Source organism: Dasypus novemcinctus, chromosome 13, assembly GCF_030445035.2.
Source record: "Dasypus novemcinctus isolate mDasNov1 chromosome 13, mDasNov1.1.hap2, whole genome shotgun sequence".
Taxonomy (NCBI): Eukaryota; Metazoa; Chordata; class Mammalia; order Cingulata; family Dasypodidae; genus Dasypus; species Dasypus novemcinctus.
Genome location: NC_080685.1, coordinates 8,014,313 through 8,032,937, shown reverse-complemented (window position 1 = coordinate 8,032,937; position 18,625 = coordinate 8,014,313). Strand labels below are relative to the sequence as shown.

Genomic DNA, 18,625 nt, shown 5'->3' with positions numbered 1-18,625 from the left:
GACAACTCCAAGTCCCAAAAACGCCCCCACATCACATCTCTTCCTCCCACTCCCTACCCCCAGCAGCCACCATGGCCACTTTCTCCACACCAATGCCACATTTTCTTCAATTACTAATCACAATAGTTCATGAATAGAATATCAGTAAGACGGTGATCTTTTTACTACACCATATCACCTCTCCTAAATGTACGGGAACTCATCTTTCCTTGTTGATTATTAAGGCATACCATACCATATCGCCTCTCCTAAATGTACGGGAACTCATCTTTCCTTGTTGATTATCAGGGCAGCAGGAAGTAGTCGTTGTAGGAGGCTAATGTCCCAAGTGATTTAGCCAGTCATTTAGGAGTGTTCACCCCACCCTCTTGCTTATACCGTTTTTTGAAAAACACTCTACCTCTATTTCTCTCCTTTTATCTGAGAAACCAAACGAGGGGGTAAGGAGGACTCAAATGCAGGTAACCAAGACTATTTAATTCCAGATTTCATTAATACAGTTTAGATGTTCGTTTGAAAGTTCTGTCTTCCTTCTGGATGGTTTATTGGGGTTCTTTTTATAAGGTGCACACTCCTAGGTCATTGCTTTGGGTAATATATTTAAGCAAGAAAAAGGGAAATCAAGCACCCTTGACCCAGTATTATGAGAGATACCCCTAAAAGTTAATATTTCAGCCATTTTTATTAAAACAATTGTTCAGAAATGCCATGATAAGAGTTAAATTATGGTATTTGTTATTTTGTTGCCTTCTAAATATATATAGCATTAGTTTTAAAATCTAAAGAATATATGCAGAAGAGGTACTAACACTATATATGTGAAAGAGTAATATTAGGAGTTATTGCAGATTACCACCAGATCACCTCAGGGCTTTGGTGATAACTCTGTTACTAAGAAATCATCCATTTTAATCACTGCTCTCCCACCCAGGGAATAAGACATAAGCAAATAATTTTTAAGGGAGATAAAGTAAATTTTGGAAGAATAAAGTATCTGAGTAACATAAGGAATTACAAATTGCCAAAACTCATGAGCCTTAGGAAAACAACCAAGCCTTTTAGGAGTCACCGATATAGTTACACAGAAAGATAAATTAAATGGGTCTTATTCTGCTTCTTTAGCAAGTTAAGTAGTTGTGGTAAGAGTAACAGTCACAATCTGTAATGTCATTTGTGGATGAGGGCTTTAAAGAGCTAAATTAAAATATGTAAGGATTCACAACAACAGTAATAGCTCTTGCATTTAGGAATAACATTCTGAGAAATTAAGAAAACTGGACTAATTTAGGAAACAAGAATCAAAGAAAAGAAGCCTCTTCCTCCATTCTCAGCATTCTCTGGGAGCTGATGTGGAATTGTCCCCTTCTTTACCACCACCTTCACATTTTGTGGCTACATAATAAGTATCTACTATGTGATCACCCAAGATACCGTGACTCACCTCCTTATTCTGTGCATGGCCTTGGGAGGGGACTGTCACCATCAGTTAAATGAAAATAGCCATTCCTTCTTCCTGGGAGAGGTGTTTTAAGGCTCTGGATGGACTAAAGCATGTAAAAAACATCTAAAGGTAGAGCATGTTCATGATAGACTCACTGAATGGCGTTCCCTTTTCCCAGGGGAGGAGGCAGAAGCCAATGGCTCTAATTCTTTTCATAATCATAGTTCTTGTACAATATTCTTTCTCCTTATAGGCAAGAATTTCAAGACAGGCATTTGAAGAGTTTTATGTCCTGGTGTCCCCATTTCCATAGTAAAACTTTCTTATTTTAATACGTCTTCTCTTATTAAGGTATTTGATCCCATCTAATAGTGAATTGCTGCTCCTACTTTGTAGTAACACAACCTTCATTATTAATAAATATGGGAAAATACAACTCATGTAACTTATAGACTATAGTTAACAGTACTCTTTTAATATTTTTGTAGCAAGGAAAAGAAAGTACTATAATAATGCTAAAGGTAAAATAAAGAATGTGGAATTTAGTTTTATGAGATGTGAATATGATCAAGCATTTTGTTTTCACTTTCTTCATTGACAAGGAGACCATAGTCATGTCATTTAACCAATCTGCTCATTGTTCATCTTTCGGGACACTGGAGAAACAATTGAGTTTGTTTTTATGATTAAATAAGATAAATGTGCCTGGACAGGATTTTTTAAAGTAATGCTTCTGTAATTTAAGCTGCCTTTTGTCTATTATTTCATTTTTTGAAGTTAAAGTTTAAAATATATATATATCAGAAAGTTAAAAAATGTAAAATGATTTTTATAATATTTTTCTCTAGTTGTTTTGCTAAGATTAATTATCTTCACAGTTAATGTTTGATTACTGTTGAACTGTGATTTTTAATTAAAACTCCCTAGATTATTGATATTCCTTTGCCTTTTTATTCCTGTAAGTGCACTGCTAATGGCTAAATCTTTAAATGATTGTTAGATTTAGAAGTACTGTATTATCATTAAATTTAAGCTGCTTTAGTATGAAGAGATTACCAAAAAAGTTAGCAAAACCAGACTAGAACTAACATTTAGAACAGAGCAGAAAATAGAGAATGGTGCCATACATCACTCACTTGACAGATATTTTTTTCTAGATCAGTCAAATTTAGCCGATTGGAAGGAAGATGGTGGCATGGCTCATTAATTTCCTTTCTCAAAAAAGTTAGATGAAATTCTGACCAACCCCATGAATGTTTCCTCATATGAAGACATCAGGGCTGTAGGTATGGCTAAGTCTTGGGAAAGGCAGAGAAGAAAAAGGCTTGCCTCATCTTGGGTCAAAGTTTCTCTTTGGCCTTGGCGTAGCCCCAAGCCTTGGCTGCCTTTCGGTCCTGATCTGGGTTCTCAAAGCAGCACAGGCTTTCCCAGACATTTGGGGAACAAGCATAAGCGCCTAGGAGGCCAACTGGGCGAAGGGCAAAGGGCAATGCAATATCCTTGGAGCGTTCTTGCAACCGTAGCATCAGACAATGGAAAATAACAGGATTATCAGCATTTTTCTCTAGCCTACTATCACCAGTATAGCAATCTCACTCCAGAACAAGTGAGAAAACTCCAAAGGAAACCAGAAATGAGAAGGTCTGCACAGTAGGCCAGTATCCCTCTATTTTGGAGGATCTGGGCCCTGATAGTAGTTTCAACAAATTTAGAGTTTTAAAAAACTGCAAAGACAAAAGTTTCCTGGCTTTAATTTTCCAGCCTTCTCCAAATGCCCTTCAGGCTACAGAATTATACATCTCATGAAAAAAAACAACAATTTATATTTAACTCACAGTTTAAACTCTTATGAGAAAGATGTAAAAGTAATATCCAGATAAATGAGGAGAGAAGCCAAGGAGAATTTACCATTGCAAATACAGAGTGATGAAACCAGAAGGGACATTTAGAGGGCTGGTAAAAAGCATTTGAAGCCATTTAAACATAAAATTAGGCCTAAATAACAGTGATAAAAATAATTTCCAGGGAAACGGACTTTGGCCCAGTGGTTAGGGCATCCGTCTACCACATGGGAGGCCTGCGGTTCAAGCCCCGGGCCTCCTTGACCCGTGTGGAGCTGGCCCATGCGCAGTGCTGATGCGCGCAAGGAGTGCCCTGCCACGCAGGGGTGTCCCCCGCGTGGGGGAGCCCCACGCGCAAGGAGTGCGCCCATAAGGAGAGCCGCCCAGTGCGAAGGAGGGAGCAGCCTGCCGAGGAATGGCGCCGCCCACACTTCCCGTGTCGCTGACGCTGACGACAACAGAAGCGGACAAAGAAACAAGATGCAGCAAAAAGACACAGAAAACAGACAACCGGGGGAGGGGAGGGGAATTAAATAAATAAAAATAAATCTTTTAAAAAAATAATAATAATAATTTCCAAATGGAATGTGAATGTAATAACTGATTTTTAAAATCTATAAATTTACAACAAATTCTAAAGTCACACAGTTAAAAATTAGGAAGCCCCAAAGGAGTGAAGTGCTCATTTCTTCATCATTGATGGAGGGGATCATTAGGTAGTGTTCAATTTCTGTACTTCCATCTTGAAAAATATATACTAAGCATTTAAAAGATATACGAGTAGTCTTTAATGAAATGGTAACAAATTTTATTACTTCTAACATATTAGAGTATGAATTAAAGAAACTGCCCTACATATAACAAAAGATAGAAATCAAAGGAAACATAGAGACAGAGAGAGATAAAAACATGAGAAAAGGAAGACCAAACACACCTGTTATAAAAAATGAATGCAGATATTTAAGTTCAACTGTAGAAAGAAAAGATTAGAAAATCCAACAATATCTATCAGCAAGAAACACTAGTGAAATAAATTGTCTCTTTCAGTTAAAGTACATGGTGATGCAAAGATATACGAAGTAAATACAAGTAGAAAATGAAATTAGGGGTGGCAATATAAAACAAATAAAAAATAATCCAAGGTAAAGTGTATTAATCATAGGCATCTTCTACGTGCCAATCAAAACATTAAAATCTATAACATGCAAGTAGTTGGAAATATAAGAAACAAGGCATGGAAACATAATGAACGTAATCAACTTTAACCAGATTAGCAAAAATTTGAGTCTGGTATTAGATGAGAATATTCATATATTGCTGGGAGAGTAAATTGTTGAACTATTATGGGTAGAAATTTGGCAGTGCCTTATAAAATTCAACTTGTGACTATTACCAAACTGAATACTTTTCTAGGAATCCATATCGCCCACCAGTATCACTTCCAGAACATATTCTAAGAGAAATTCCCACTGAATCATCATCTGCAATTGCAGTTTTAAAAAATCAAGGCAATCTAAGTATTTAACAAAAGACCCTTGGCTAAACAAAATGTGTTACATTTATAGGATGGACTAGAGCCATTAGGAGAACCAAGCTATAGCTATAGAAAGCAGCCTGGTAAATCCCAATAATCTTATGTTGAGCATAAAAAGCAGGTTGCAGAACATGGACCATTGATGTCATGTATGTAATTTTAAAACCAAATCAATGTTTGCTGAATTATTTTCAATGCTGTCTGTATTGTTCATTGTATTTCTCCAAAAGATCTGTGAACATTTATTTCCTACATATGTATCTGGTATTAGCTTTTAATCTCTAATATAAAAATGATCTTAAATCTCATAAGAAAACATCAAATCCCCTGATTGAAATAGTAGCAAAGCATGAAAGTTAATTCAGAAGAGGAAAAAGCTGATCAAATGGTCAAAATATTCATTTATGTTTTCATGCAACAAATATGCATTGAGGGTCTGTGTGCCTTGTATTCTACTAGGCATCATTGAGCAAAACATCCAAGAACCTTTGTCCTCATGAGCTGACTGACGTTCAAGTTTGGGGGGGAGTAGACCTCAAGGAGAGGGGAAAGCCATGGGAAGACAATGAACTAACGAATGAATAATGAACGAGTACATTTTGTGTGTCCAGAGATGAAAAGTTCTGGGAGAAAAGACTGGGAAAGGCCAGGAGGAGTAGGTGGGAGGTGAGGCAGAGAGGGTGGCAGTTGACAAGGCCCGGAGACAGTGGGGGGAGGGGGAGGGAGAGTCAGCTGCGGCCTCTGCTTGTGGCCCAAGAAGAGCTGGAGAGCACAGGGGCAGGCTGCAGGGTAGCAAGGGGCCAAGGCCATGGACTCAGCAGTTGAACAAATGGCAGGTTTGAGCACAGTGATAACTGGATTTAAGTTTTAACAGGATGATTGCTGGCTTCCCTAAAAACAGGCTTTCCAGAATTGGAGAAGGCATGAGAAGTGCTCACGTATAAACTTTCTGGACAGCACTTTAGCTATAAGTACCAAAAGGCTTGAAGGGTGAATATCCACTGACCGGCAATGACATTTTTAGGAAATTAGCAGTTTCTAAACCCTAGATAGATAGATGCATACATACATAATACAGGTTTGCTGAATACATAATAGCAATACATAATATCGACATGATGGTTAGAACCCAATGTCCAGCAATGAGGTCTCATTTAAATAAATTACAGGACATCTCAACTCTGCATTGTCATTAAATGTATTTTCAAATATTACAGAGCCAAGTTTATTGATAAGTTATAATAGTTAAGAAAAAAGTTTGTGAGGGAGTCCATATAGTCCGTCTGAGCACATTTTAAACAAATAAAGGTAGATTTCTAGACAGAGACTCAGGTTTTCCAAGTAGCCGCCTTCAGCTGGCATTGAGGGTGTTCGACGGTAAGCAGTTGGCCTGAAGACTGATTTTTGTAGCCGGTAGGATGTCAGGAGTCGCTGCCACTACCAGCTCCGAGTGGGAGGAGCGAAGGTGCCTGCACCTTGCCCCAGACCCAGTGGGAGAGGCTCCAAGGGGCTGCCGAAGAGCTTGGCAGGGATCACCTACGACTGGGGCCACAGCGGACCGGGAGCTTGCAGGTTTCATCATCACAAAGGGCCCAAGCCACGCTGTCCGGCTATAGAAGGAGAGGTTGAAAGGGAGGCAGCTGTGCTCTGTGGCCCCTCAGGGCAGAGAGGTGGGACTGTTTCCCTTAGGCCGGGTAGAGGCCATGTGTGAGAGATGGCCCTGTCCAGTAGGCATTCCTACAGGGGCGGAGAGCGTCACAGAGAAAGGCTGCAGCACAGCAGGGACTGTGACGCTGGTCAGTCCCAACAAGAGACCTGCAGGAGAAATTGCCAGCCTTGGGGAGGGAGAGCTTTTTCACAGAGTCTGAAGAAGTGCCCAGGATAGACCAGTAAGCTTTACAGCTCTGCCAGACCCAGAGTGGCCATGCCTGACCACGATGGTGCCAGCTAAGTAAGAACTTCCAAGCTCACTTTCCTTTCTTCCTTCCTGGTCTCCAACCCCAAAAGGATTAGAACGCTAGTCAGTTGGTGGTACTTGGCAAGGGACACAGAAAAAACAGTTGAAGAAGGAAACCATCTGCACTGCTTGCACCCATGCCATCTTCTGGGTTAAAGCTGGGTCTAGTGGGGTCAAGGGGAGACCCCAACTTTAAACCAAGCTTGGAGTTCTGACTACTACCGAAAGTGGACTTCCTCATGAATCAGTTAAGACTGAAATACTCGAGAGTGACACGTAAGGTTTTAGAAACTGCCCGAGTTTTTATTCAGGGGCAGGGAAAGAATTATGCCATAAAATAAACTTTAAAAGAGGAAAAATCAGGTTGCTTTATGACTCTACTCCTTGAGTTCTGCTTCAGAGGTTACATTTGCATTACTTTGATTATAAGAGGAGTTGGGTACTTTTCAAATATGTCTTTTGCATTTGTATTTCTAGCCTTTATAAATTATAAATCTATGCCTTTCTACACTTGGATGGAAAGTGCATCTTCTACTGGTCTGATATGACCCTGAGCACTTTTGTCATGGGCAGCAGTGTTTGCTGAAGGGATTACTCTACTGTATCGAGCTTTATTAAATTAAGGGAAAAAACTATTGCCAGTGTTTGCTTTCTATTCAGTTTTCATTCAATTACAGATGTATCCCAGAAACTTTTACTTTGATTTTTTTCCATCTAAATTCTAAATTGTATTTGAGCCAGATGCCACGCCTTACTACTCAGCTCTTTTTGCTGGAATAGCACTGTAGACCTCCAGCTTTTTCCACTTAGTGACGTGGGCTATTTACATCTACTCGGACCTCCTTCCTCACCCACATCCTGCCTGGCACTGATGCTCTCTGCTGATAAAGAATAAAAACATGACCTGCACCTGTCAGCATCTTGTAACTGGGTCTAGACTTGGTGAGGTTGCTGGTTAGGATCACATTTGCTCTACTGTCGACGGTATCCAGAGAATTCCCTACTTCTGCTAACCCAACCTTCGTCTTTTCTCTCCTTTCTCATTACCTGTCCAGTAGGAATTTGGGCTGACTTTAGCACGTGAGCTCTTATGACTGCTAAATAACTTGTTCTTAAGATATCCTATTAATTCATTTATCCATTCATTCACTGATTTGGCAAGTGCATATTAAACAACATGCAAAACCTGTCTACTCTTTTGTCCTGTTACATTTTGTTACCCATCCTGTAAATCTGCTCCCTAGATGGGCATTACTTAGCAGCCAGAGACTGCATTCTCAGGAAAATGGAATTATAGAGTAATGTGTTTTAGTTAGGTAAGAATGAAAGAAAAGTGCATTGTAGAACACCTACATTGAAAGATGCACAACTTCTTTGCAAGCAATCATCTGAAAAATCACCCCACTTTTAATTTTATTCATTTAGTTTACCTACTAAGGTTAAAATATGCTTCCCCAAAGGAGACTGATTTGGGGAACAACAAAGATTAAATTACAAGAACAAATTAAGTTGAGGCTAATCCAAGAGGAACAAGAAGGATTGACTGGTGGAGAGCTAAACTGGAGCTTGAAATTTGATTAAAGATAATTCTACAGGAAAGATGAAATTATTTCCTTAGATATGTGAGAATTTTCCTCTTTCTCTCATGAAGAGATACCTTCATGGGTATTGCACATACACAATAATGTTTCACCAACTGCTGAGGACATTTTTTATATTTTGCTACAGTCCTAGTAGAGAGTGAGTGTATACTGTAGCTGATTAAAAAATTAGCACACACTGTATCATTTTTTGACATTTGACTTCTGGACATTGCTAATAAAATTACAAAGGTGGATATTTGGAAAGATGTGTTCTAAATCTCTGTGCTGTGCTGCTAGTGTTCTTAATAGTGTTAGAATCATTTGATGACTGGCTCTTTCCCTTGCCTTGACCTTCATTCAGGAAAACCTTATAGGGTAGAAATTGAGTAAATGCCATCAATGTTTGCAGTGGTCTCAGATTTTCTGTTTAAGATTTTTCCTCAGTGATATAAGCTGGTCTTCATTATCAAAATCTGGGTGAAACAGTTTAGCTCAAAGTTGGTGTTTATCAAGGCATTCCCATTGAGTTACGCTTTAAAAAATAGTATCTGATGGCCCTTATCCAGTAGATTTTTCTGGCATATAAAATAGATATAATTTATCTTTAATTTCATTAGACTCACACATCACATTGTGTGTATGAAAAAATCACAGAAATATTCTGGAAACTAGGCCTATACCAGGTATATATGAATGCCTTGATATAATCACATGTCAGCAGTATTCCTGAAACAACTGATGAATTTGACTGGTGGATGGCAGTGCTGCTGTGCTAGAGAGGATGTGGAGAAATGGGAAGACTCTTTCACTGATGGTGAGAATGTAAAATGACTCAGCCTCTGTAGAAGAGAGTTTGGCGGTCCCTCAGGAAGTTAAATACAGAACTTCATATGATCTGGCAATCCTGCTAGTAGGAATATATTCAGAAGAACTGAAAGTAAGGATGCAAACAGACATTTGCACACTGATGTTCATAGTGGCATTTTTCACAATTGCTAAAAGATAGAAACAACCCAACTGTCCATTAACGGATGAATGGATAAACAAAGTAACGGTATTGTAAGAAGAAATGAAGCTGGGAGGCACGTGACAACACGGATGAACACTGAGGACATTGTGTTGAGTGAAATAAGCCAGACACCAAGAGACAAATATTGTTTGGTCTCATTAATATAAAGTAAATACAATGAGTAAACTCATGGAGTTAAACTCTAGAGTGTAGGTTACTAGCAGATAGAATGTGGGTTGAGAAGGGAAAGCTGAAGCTGAATGTGTGTAGAATGTTTAATAAGGGGGAAGTAAATGGGAGGAATTGGTTAGAGTTGATGGTAACACATTACAGTGAGTACAACTAACACTGTTGATTTATAAACATGATTGTGGTTTGAAAGGGGTAATCCAGGGAGGTTAATGTCAATGGAAAGAAAACTAGAGGATAATCTAGGAATTGGATAACCTAGTAATTTCAGTATTGGATGATAATTGTGATTCTTGTAAACAAGAATGTTTATTACAAGGTGTTAAGTATATGGAGATACATGGGGCAAATATAACCAATGTAACCTATAGACTATAGTTAACAGTAATATAGTAATAGTTTTACAACAGTGGCAAAGAAGGTACTATATGAGTACTATGGGTCAATAATGGGGTGTATAAGGAGGTATGGAATTTTTCCTTTTGGGGTAATGAAAACATTCTAAAATGGATTGAACTGATGACCACACAATGGTGGGATGAAACTGAGAGCTCGTGAGTGTTCACTTTGGATGGATTGTGTAAGGCAAGGGACCATGTAACACAGTGAACCCCATGGTAAATGATGGACTGTTATGTGTTAACAGTACAAATATGAGAACATTCTCTCATGAACTATAACAAATATGCAATACTACTGCTTGGTGTTATTAATAGGATGGTTTGTGGGTAAAATACACCAAATGTAAGCTTTGGCCTATAAAAAAAAAGAGTGAGCTCTGTTAAGTACAATGTTATACTCTCCTCTCTCTTAGCAACAAAACAATTGATTGAAGATTTGTCTTTGGGAAATGAAGCAGACAAGATGCCAAAATATCTTCAGTTTAAATTAGCAGACCATTTTATTTGATGGTAGAATATAGAAATAATTCAATTTGCTAATAATTCTCTTCTCATATATTTCTTTTTACCAGTCATTCTGTTTATATCTCTAGATTTTTAAGTTCACTGATATCTTTTTTAAAGGTTTTGATTTTTTGAAGAAACCACAATTGTGCCAAGTATTCATTAAAAAGAAATACTTACCAAGTTTCTAACTATGTCTATTTTCTTGTGATGTTATGAATGTCACTGTGTTTGAATTTTAGTAATAATACCACATAATTATTCTTTGTCTAAACAAAAGAGATAAAAGAGGAAGGAGAAAATTACTTCTTGGAAAAAATTACAGTTTGGACCAATATATCCTGATTGATAATGCTATATTTTTATTCATAGTGCCTCAATATTTATAAGCAGGCAAGAAGTGGTTGTGTTTTTTGTTGTTGTTCCTTTCAGCGGTTTACCTCTGCAAGAGAACGATGCAAAACAAGGCAAGATTGGAACTAGCAGACTACGAAGCTGTAAGTACCTGGTCCCCTGTGCCTAATAAAGCCATAAAACTAAGAGCAATAAGGCCTGTGGTCATTTTGGGGCACTCAACTTTCTGTATCCATGGAGTTTAGGGTTCAGATTTCCAGGATTCAGGCAGGGTAAAGACAATAAATCTCTGACTACCTTGCTTCCGAATGTCATTAGTCACATTGAGGATGGTAAAACTCTAAATACACAAACTCAAATATAAACATCGTATTTTTTAAGTTGGTGTTGCTTTTACTATAGTAACGATATATGAACTTAGAGAATTAAAGAGTATACTGGGAAAATGTTTTTTGCAAACCCTTCAGTCTGGTCAATACTGGGAAATAAAATTAACCTGTCATTTGTTTAGATGGTTGCTAAATCATGATTTATTATATTTGAAGCACTGTGTGGAAAAGGTTGGTGGGCTTGCAGTGGTTTTACATTTATTGTCCAGAACTGGATCGACTGATTAAATTGGTAGTAGGAATGTATTTTTTTCTGTTCCTCTATATAAGTGGACACAGGAAAAATCCAGTGGATTAGTTTAGAACACTTTTTCATGCAAGATAATTTTATTATTTGCAGATTTGTATTTGACTTTTAGTTTTGTGCTCCAAGGCCAGTCATTCAGAAAGATTAAAATTTGTAACAGGTTTTTTTCTTTTTCCTCTGAGGCTGATCATAAGAGGATTAGCTGCATTCATTGAACATGACTTATTCAAAACCAGAGTACACTTAGTACTTTGAAAATTCTGTTTATTTTCTTGACAACTAGCCAGAAGGGGGTCGTGAAGGTGGGCACCAGAATTTCTTGACCTGCGGGTATTTTGCAGGAGAGCCTGGCCAGGCTGCAGAGAGCATTTGCCCGGAAGTGGGAGTTCATTTTCATGCAAGCAGAAGCCCAAGCAAAGTGAGTCCTTGTGAGTCTTTTGAGAGATTTGCTCATGCGGCGGCCTTCTGTCCAGAGAGGCACAACAATTCACGCTGTTTGTTCTTCGCTGTTACCATGTTGACAGAGTGGACAAGAAAAGAGACAAAATCGAAAGGAAGATCCTCGACAGCCAAGAGCGCGCGTTCTGGGACGTGCATCGGCCTGTGGTAAGCGGACGCGGCAGCGCGGCTGAGCTCAGCCCTCAGCTCTGGGGAGTGAGGGGTCCCTGTCAAAGGGAAGGGAAGGGCAGCACGTGGTAACCTGAGTGACTCCTCTCTGCATCTCGGTGAATTACTTACGGAAAGATTGCCATGTTGGCGCAAAATGACGCAAAATAATAAAACCTGTTATTTGGTCTAAAAGACCATGTATTTTCCTACCATGCCATCGCTTCCTTCCTCAGTCTTGATACTTGACTTCAGTCTACATTTTAAAGGAAAAAGATGGAAACATGTTTTCTTGTTTCTATTTCTCTGGCTTTATAGAAAAGGCAAAATATTACTGCTCTGTTCATTTTTTTTCTTTTGAAACCTATTACAACATGCTTCAGTGTCACCTTTCACTGGCTGCAATTCAGATCAGCTCATTCTTTTTAACAATGCAAGTGGCCATTGGATTTGCATAGAGTAATTTGGCTGTTTTTTCCTCGGTAACAGCGTTAAAACACTTAACTCAGTACCAAATAACAAGTTCCCTTGATAAACACAGGAGAATTTGTGTAATTAACCAGTAGTTACGAGCTTTCTTAAGACAACATGTCTAACTTCATCCATTTCTTTCTATTTGATGCTGTGTCCTTTTCTGCTACCTCTAAATATAGGAAGGGCATTAGAGGATAATAGTTATGTAAGTAATATTAGAATAAATAGCTGGTCCGCAGCAGGAGAGACAAATCAAGATTAATTTTCCTGTCAACGACCTTCAGGTTCAGACCAAAATAGAAAGACTCCAGGTTTGTTTTGATATATCTGTATTTCAATTTCAGAGAGCAATGCATTTGTTAAATTCAATATCGAATTTACTCAGGCTTTTGAATTCTCAAAAGATTGGAAGTGAGATTGAACTGGCTTTCCTACTGAAAACTCTGTTAGTGTTTTACGGCTCATGGTGAAAATGGATTACGAGGTCACACGGAGGTATTGCAAGGATATGAAATAGGAGCTTTGTTTGTTTTAAGCAACTCAAGGCACCATTAATTTCCCCCTTTCACTCGTTATGCCCTTGGGCATCTAGTGGCCCATTTCTACTTCATTCCACTTAGATTGCCTGTATCCTCTTGGCACTCCAAGGTGACTCACTCCATGCTAAGTCTTTTGCGTGGCCCACATCTCTGTCATGGAAAACATTCATGCTCTAAGAGCATAAACTGATCCCACTTCAATATGGTCCTCTGGCTCCATCACCACAGAATTATTCGGCTGTACCCTTGCCTTCCCCGTGCCCCTGTTGGAGACAGAACCTGTCCCCAGTTGTCCTGAGTGCCTACCAGTGTGGGTCAGGCTCCAGGCTTCTCTGACGCATGTCTGCAGGAAGCACATACGTGTGCTCTACAGGTGGCCTCCTGCCTGCCTCTCCCTGGACTTCCAGCAGGAAGGATCTGGAGGTAGAGTCCATCTGGAGAGCTTGGCTTCTCCTCCCTTGTTGAATTTCTAGATGCTTATGAGGTGCTTTCACTCTAAATGAAGTAGTATGCAATTTCCTACCATTTATTTTTTTAGAGGAAAATAAATGTCTCTCCAGCCTATCTGTATTCATCTGAGAATGGCACGCACTGACAACCATACCTTCAACCATTTTCATTACACTGCAACTTCATGACCTTTGGGGTAATGCCTATTGGTAGGTTTTTTAACATGAATATTTTGAAATGGTCCTAAGTGCTTGCAAAATGATGACTCTTGTCCACACGTCAAGTCTGCCACATGCGTGATCCCCTTGACTACGTTTTTAACATTCTGGGTCCTTACTGAGGGTTAATTGACAAAGATGGTGTTTGCAGGGACATTGACAGCAAGAAAATTCTAAAGAATTTTTCATGATTTTTTTACTCAGCAAAATATATAAGCTGTTTCTCTTGTCACAGGCTGAGATATTAACTAAGCAATGACAAGAAGAGTTTTCTCTGATTACTATCCTCAGAAAAAAAATGTGATTGGAAGAAACAGCAGTATTATGACCATTTCTGAGAAGCACTCCATTTTTGTACTGGTCCCTAGAAATGGACTCTACAGCTGTTATAGTCAATCCTACAGCAGTTCTTTAAACCCTAAGTCCTGTGTCCTGTCCTGGAGTTAAATTTTAATTATTCCTAAAATTGATCTTCTGCTTTACAGCCTGTTGTGGCTGTGACAGTAATGAAAGACTACTTCTCCCTGGGGTCGCCCTTGTACAGCTTTGTCTTCCCATCAGGATAAATGAAGCCAGGTTTTGCATATTGACTCCAACCAGCTTTCACTTGCGCAATCTGGCATCCTAGAATATGTATAAGAAGATACCAAACGAGATCTATCTGGGAGGTTTAATCTGCTAGTCCTGGGGCCCACCATTGCAGTCCCCATCTCACTCCAAGATGCTTCAGTTTCTAGGACACTGTCCGCTAACCTACTCTTCTAATTTTAGTCATGTCCATCAATGGCCTGTGGGCAAAGAATATGGGGAGACCTGGGGCAGAGTGGAAAGCACATGGACTTGGAATTCAGGCAGACCCCAGGCCATCATTTACTAGGCCCTTGGACAATTACTTAGCCCCCCTGAGACTTGAAAGCTTCATTTATAACATGGAAACATCCCTACCTTGCAGTGTTGATGTGAGTACTAACTGAAGCCAGCCTATCACCTGGCACGTGGAAGCAACCAATAAATGTTTCACTTCCTTTGTGAAGAGATGCAGAGAGGAGCACAAAAAAGGGTAGCATGAGAGCAACTGGACATGGCAACAGTTAATAACACCTGTAGATCATGGGTTTCACAATGCCTACTGATCTTGCAGAACACAACCAAGGAGATTCATCACCTTCCATTTTAGTTCCAAGACCCCATCGGCATAATTTCTGATACCATTTCTCCAGCAGTCTGCCTTTCCCTTGGGCCTCATCATTCCATCTGTGTATACCTTGAATGGGATGGACCGATCTTGACTTGATGCTGAGGTTGTCATCATGGTGTTGCCATGCTGTCCTCCCCACTGGTCCATGGGCCCTGCTGCAGCTCACTGCCAGCACTTGGTGATGCTGGGGTGGCTAATCTGTGGTTCCTCTCTCTCGTAGTACCTGTATTTTATTTTTGAACTCTTTTGTTTCCCTTACCCTCTCAAATGTATTGAGGCCCTTTATTGTGAAACTTGGAATCTGTCTCCTAGGTTTAGGCAATACAAGAATTACAACAAAGGGGTCTTCCTTGGTGTTTATTAACCAGAGTACCTGGATTGTGTTGACTCTCCTCTCCGAAGGAGTGTTGCCTCTCCACCTAGGAACTGATTGAACTGAATGGGGAGGGTGGTTTAAGTGTGTCTGTCCTGGAGCCAACTGCCAATGCAAGGGCCAAACACTGTTGCTTTCCAAAGCCCTACCTGAACCTTCTGGAACAGAGCCCTGCCTCTCCATGTCACCCTCCCGCAATAGGCAACACCGAGTAATGGTTCCATTTATTCCACATTTAAACTCACAGCCTAATGGAACTATTTTGAGAACAGTCATTACCCACCACAAGGCAAGTAGTTGTTTTTCAGGGGAAGGTACAGATGCTCAGTGTAGTTACCTGACATGCCCATGCTCATACAGCTAGTTAGTAGCAGACCCAGGCCAAAAACCAAAGTCTCGCCTACACATAGTCTGACTCACAAAGGAAGGGGAGGAAGGAAGAGATTAGTGTGACGAGCTAATGACAAAGAAAGGAGCTGCAGCAAGAGTGAGATCCTAACTTTCCCTATGCCTCCTGCAAATAGAAGGGATAAATAGATCCCCACGTGCTATGGCTGTACTTGTAGATATCTTGGTAATGTATTTTGCAAACCTGCATTGTTTACTTCTGGTTTTTGAGTATGCATTTTTCATTCTTCTTGCTTTTTCCCAGAGGTTAGGGCATCTTTCAGGGGATGTAAGCCACATACACTTGACCTAGAGGAACTCAGCTACCATGTGGCAGACCCTTCAGCGAGGGATGGTAGTACAATGTGCACCCTAGAGCAGCAGTTCCAACAGTGCCGCCCCGGGGAGTGTTGTCTCCTGTGCTTAGATATACTAATGTAGTGTAATCTACGTGGTTTATTATTTCAAGAATGATACAACATTTTAAAATATATAGAATAGATGTAGTTTACATAACTTACGAAAGAGATGATAAAGGGTGCCCTTATTTTAATTTTTTAAATAAAGGCCAATTGTAAAAATAGAAAATGATCACTAAAAGGTTTAAAAGTCTGTAGATTGATATTCCCACTGAGAATAAAAAACTCCATACTCAAATTTCATAGATTTATGATATAATTTAAATAATTTAAAGTTTTCTAATTATATTTTCTTGTGTTGATTTAACTTCATAACTATACCACATGTCTTTGTTATGAATAGCTGGAAATGGAGTTATTCTAACAGCTTATTATTTGAAGTTAGCTTCAAATTTTTTCATTTGATTTCATCTTTTACAACCCTACTATTAAAACCTTCTATAAATCATAAGACTTTCATGCTAATGTGCTGGAGGTGCAGTTAATGTTGGGGTTTAAGATATATTTAGGGGATTTGAATCTCTGGACTGACAATGTGATAGCCAGATCCTGAGCCTCAACAGACTCCAGCACCTACAATCTGATTTATTGGACTTACCACACTCAGCTAAGATGGAGGTGAAGAAGGACAACCACCACACCATGGAGCCTAGAGTGATTACAACTGAAAATGGGAGGATTGCATCCAGCATCCAGGTGGAATCTGAGCCTCCTCTTGACATAAAGGTGCAATGGACACAACCAATCCAGTGTCCACATAGAAGAGGTGGCATTGGATTGGGAAAAGTGGACATAATGGACAAAGGGTATGGGGAAAGGCAGGAAGAGATGAGAGGTGGAGGCGTCTTCGGGACATGGAGCTGCCCTGGATGGTGCTTCAGAGGTAATCACCGGACATTGTAAATCCTCACAGGGCCTACATGATGGAATAGAGGAGAGTATGGGCCATGATGTGAACCAATGTATATGAGGTGCAGAGGTGCCCAAAGATGTACTTACCAAATCCAATGGATGTGTCATGATGATGGGAACGAGTGTTGTTGGGGGGGGGGGAGAGGGGGGATGGGGGGGTAGGGTTGAATGGGACCTCACATATATATTTTTAATGTAATATTATTACAAAGTCAATAAAAAATAAAAAAATTAATAAAAAAAAAAAAAAACCTTCTATAAAAATAGAACAGAGAACACATAATCCTTATAAATCTTTTATTGATTGAAGCAAAGATGATGTGCTGAATGGCATTTGTTTGGTTTGCTTTGACTTGAGTTGCCTTGGTTCAGGCAGTTTTTAAATCAAGGATAGGTTGGAAGCCATTAGCCAGAAAGGTAAGTGGGATGAAAGGTCAAATAGCTCAGAATCCTTAAAATATATTTGAAGTAAGTGTAGTTTAAAATATTATAATTTGGTACACGAATTTATAATTAGAGTTGTAGCAAATATATATAAAGTAATTTTGTTTTTTAAACTATGAGGCCATTTGTTAGGTCAGATTAACACAGAATAATCATTCTACTACTCTAAATACCTTTGTGAAATAAATTTACTCAAGGAAAATTAAGATTATAACACTGAGAAGGAGTCTTCATTTGTTGAAGACGTCAACAGAATTGCCAAAAGCTAACTACTAGAAAATACAGTGGGAGAAATATACTAAGTTGTAATAAATGTCAAAGATGAATTTGGGATTTTGTTTGATCTGTGTATTTAATGTTTTAATACTTTTATGAAGCTTCTCCAAGTACTAATGCATTCTTAGACTTAATAGGAATTCAGTATCTTGCCAAATCAAAGTAAATATTCTGCTTGGAAAAGTGTTGAATGGACTAATTTTGGAGTTTGTACCCAGTTCCAGATACCGTACTTTAAGAAGGATGTGACCGAACTGGAGTTAAGAGGTGAATGGTGAAGGGAAAAGTCAAAAGCAAGAATAACAAGAGAATCTGTTTGTGAATCTGTTAAAGAGACTAGTGACCCTGGGGACGAGGAGACCCATGGAAGATGTCTTCATGTATTGCAAATGTTATTAAATAGAGTTGGAATGAGGCTTATTCTATCTAACCCATAGAAAGATAGGTAGATCAATCGATCAACTAATCGATTGATCAATTAGACAGAGGGACACACGGAAGGATATAAACCCAAATGTCAAGAATAGTTATCTCTGGGAAACGGACTTTGGCCCAGTGGTTAGGGCGTCCGTCTACCACATGGGAGGTCCACGGTTCAAGCCCCGGGGCCTCCTTGACCCGTGTGGAGCTGGCCCATGCGCAATGCTGATGCGCGCAAGGAGTGCCGTGCCACGCAGGGGTGTCCCCCGCGTAGGGGAGCCCCACGCGCAAGGAGTGCACCCATAAGGAGAGCCGCCCAGCGCGAAGGAGGGAGCAGCCTGCCGAGGAATGGCGCCGCCCACACTTCCCGTGCCGCAACAGAAGCGGACAAAGAAACAAGACGCAGCAAAAAGACACAGAAAACAGACAACCGGGGGAGGGGAGGGGAAAAAAAAAAAAA

At 39.6% G+C, this 18,625-nt stretch overlaps 1 protein-coding gene across 7 annotated transcripts in view; it reads left to right on the top strand.

Annotated features, from left to right (window-relative positions):
• RGS7 (regulator of G protein signaling 7) overlaps positions 1 to 18,625 on the top strand; it is a 530,807-nt gene that overhangs the window by 437,890 nt on the left and 74,292 nt on the right. For all 7 annotated transcript variants that reach the window (XM_071207357.1, XM_058309479.2, XM_071207358.1 and 4 more), the window contains 3 exons: positions 10,892 to 10,956; positions 11,791 to 11,867; positions 11,974 to 12,055. In XM_071207357.1, coding sequence (XP_071063458.1) covers positions 10,892 to 10,956; positions 11,791 to 11,867; positions 11,974 to 12,055 — 224 coding nt within the window. The remainder of the gene's footprint in view (positions 1 to 10,891; positions 10,957 to 11,790; positions 11,868 to 11,973; positions 12,056 to 18,625) is intronic.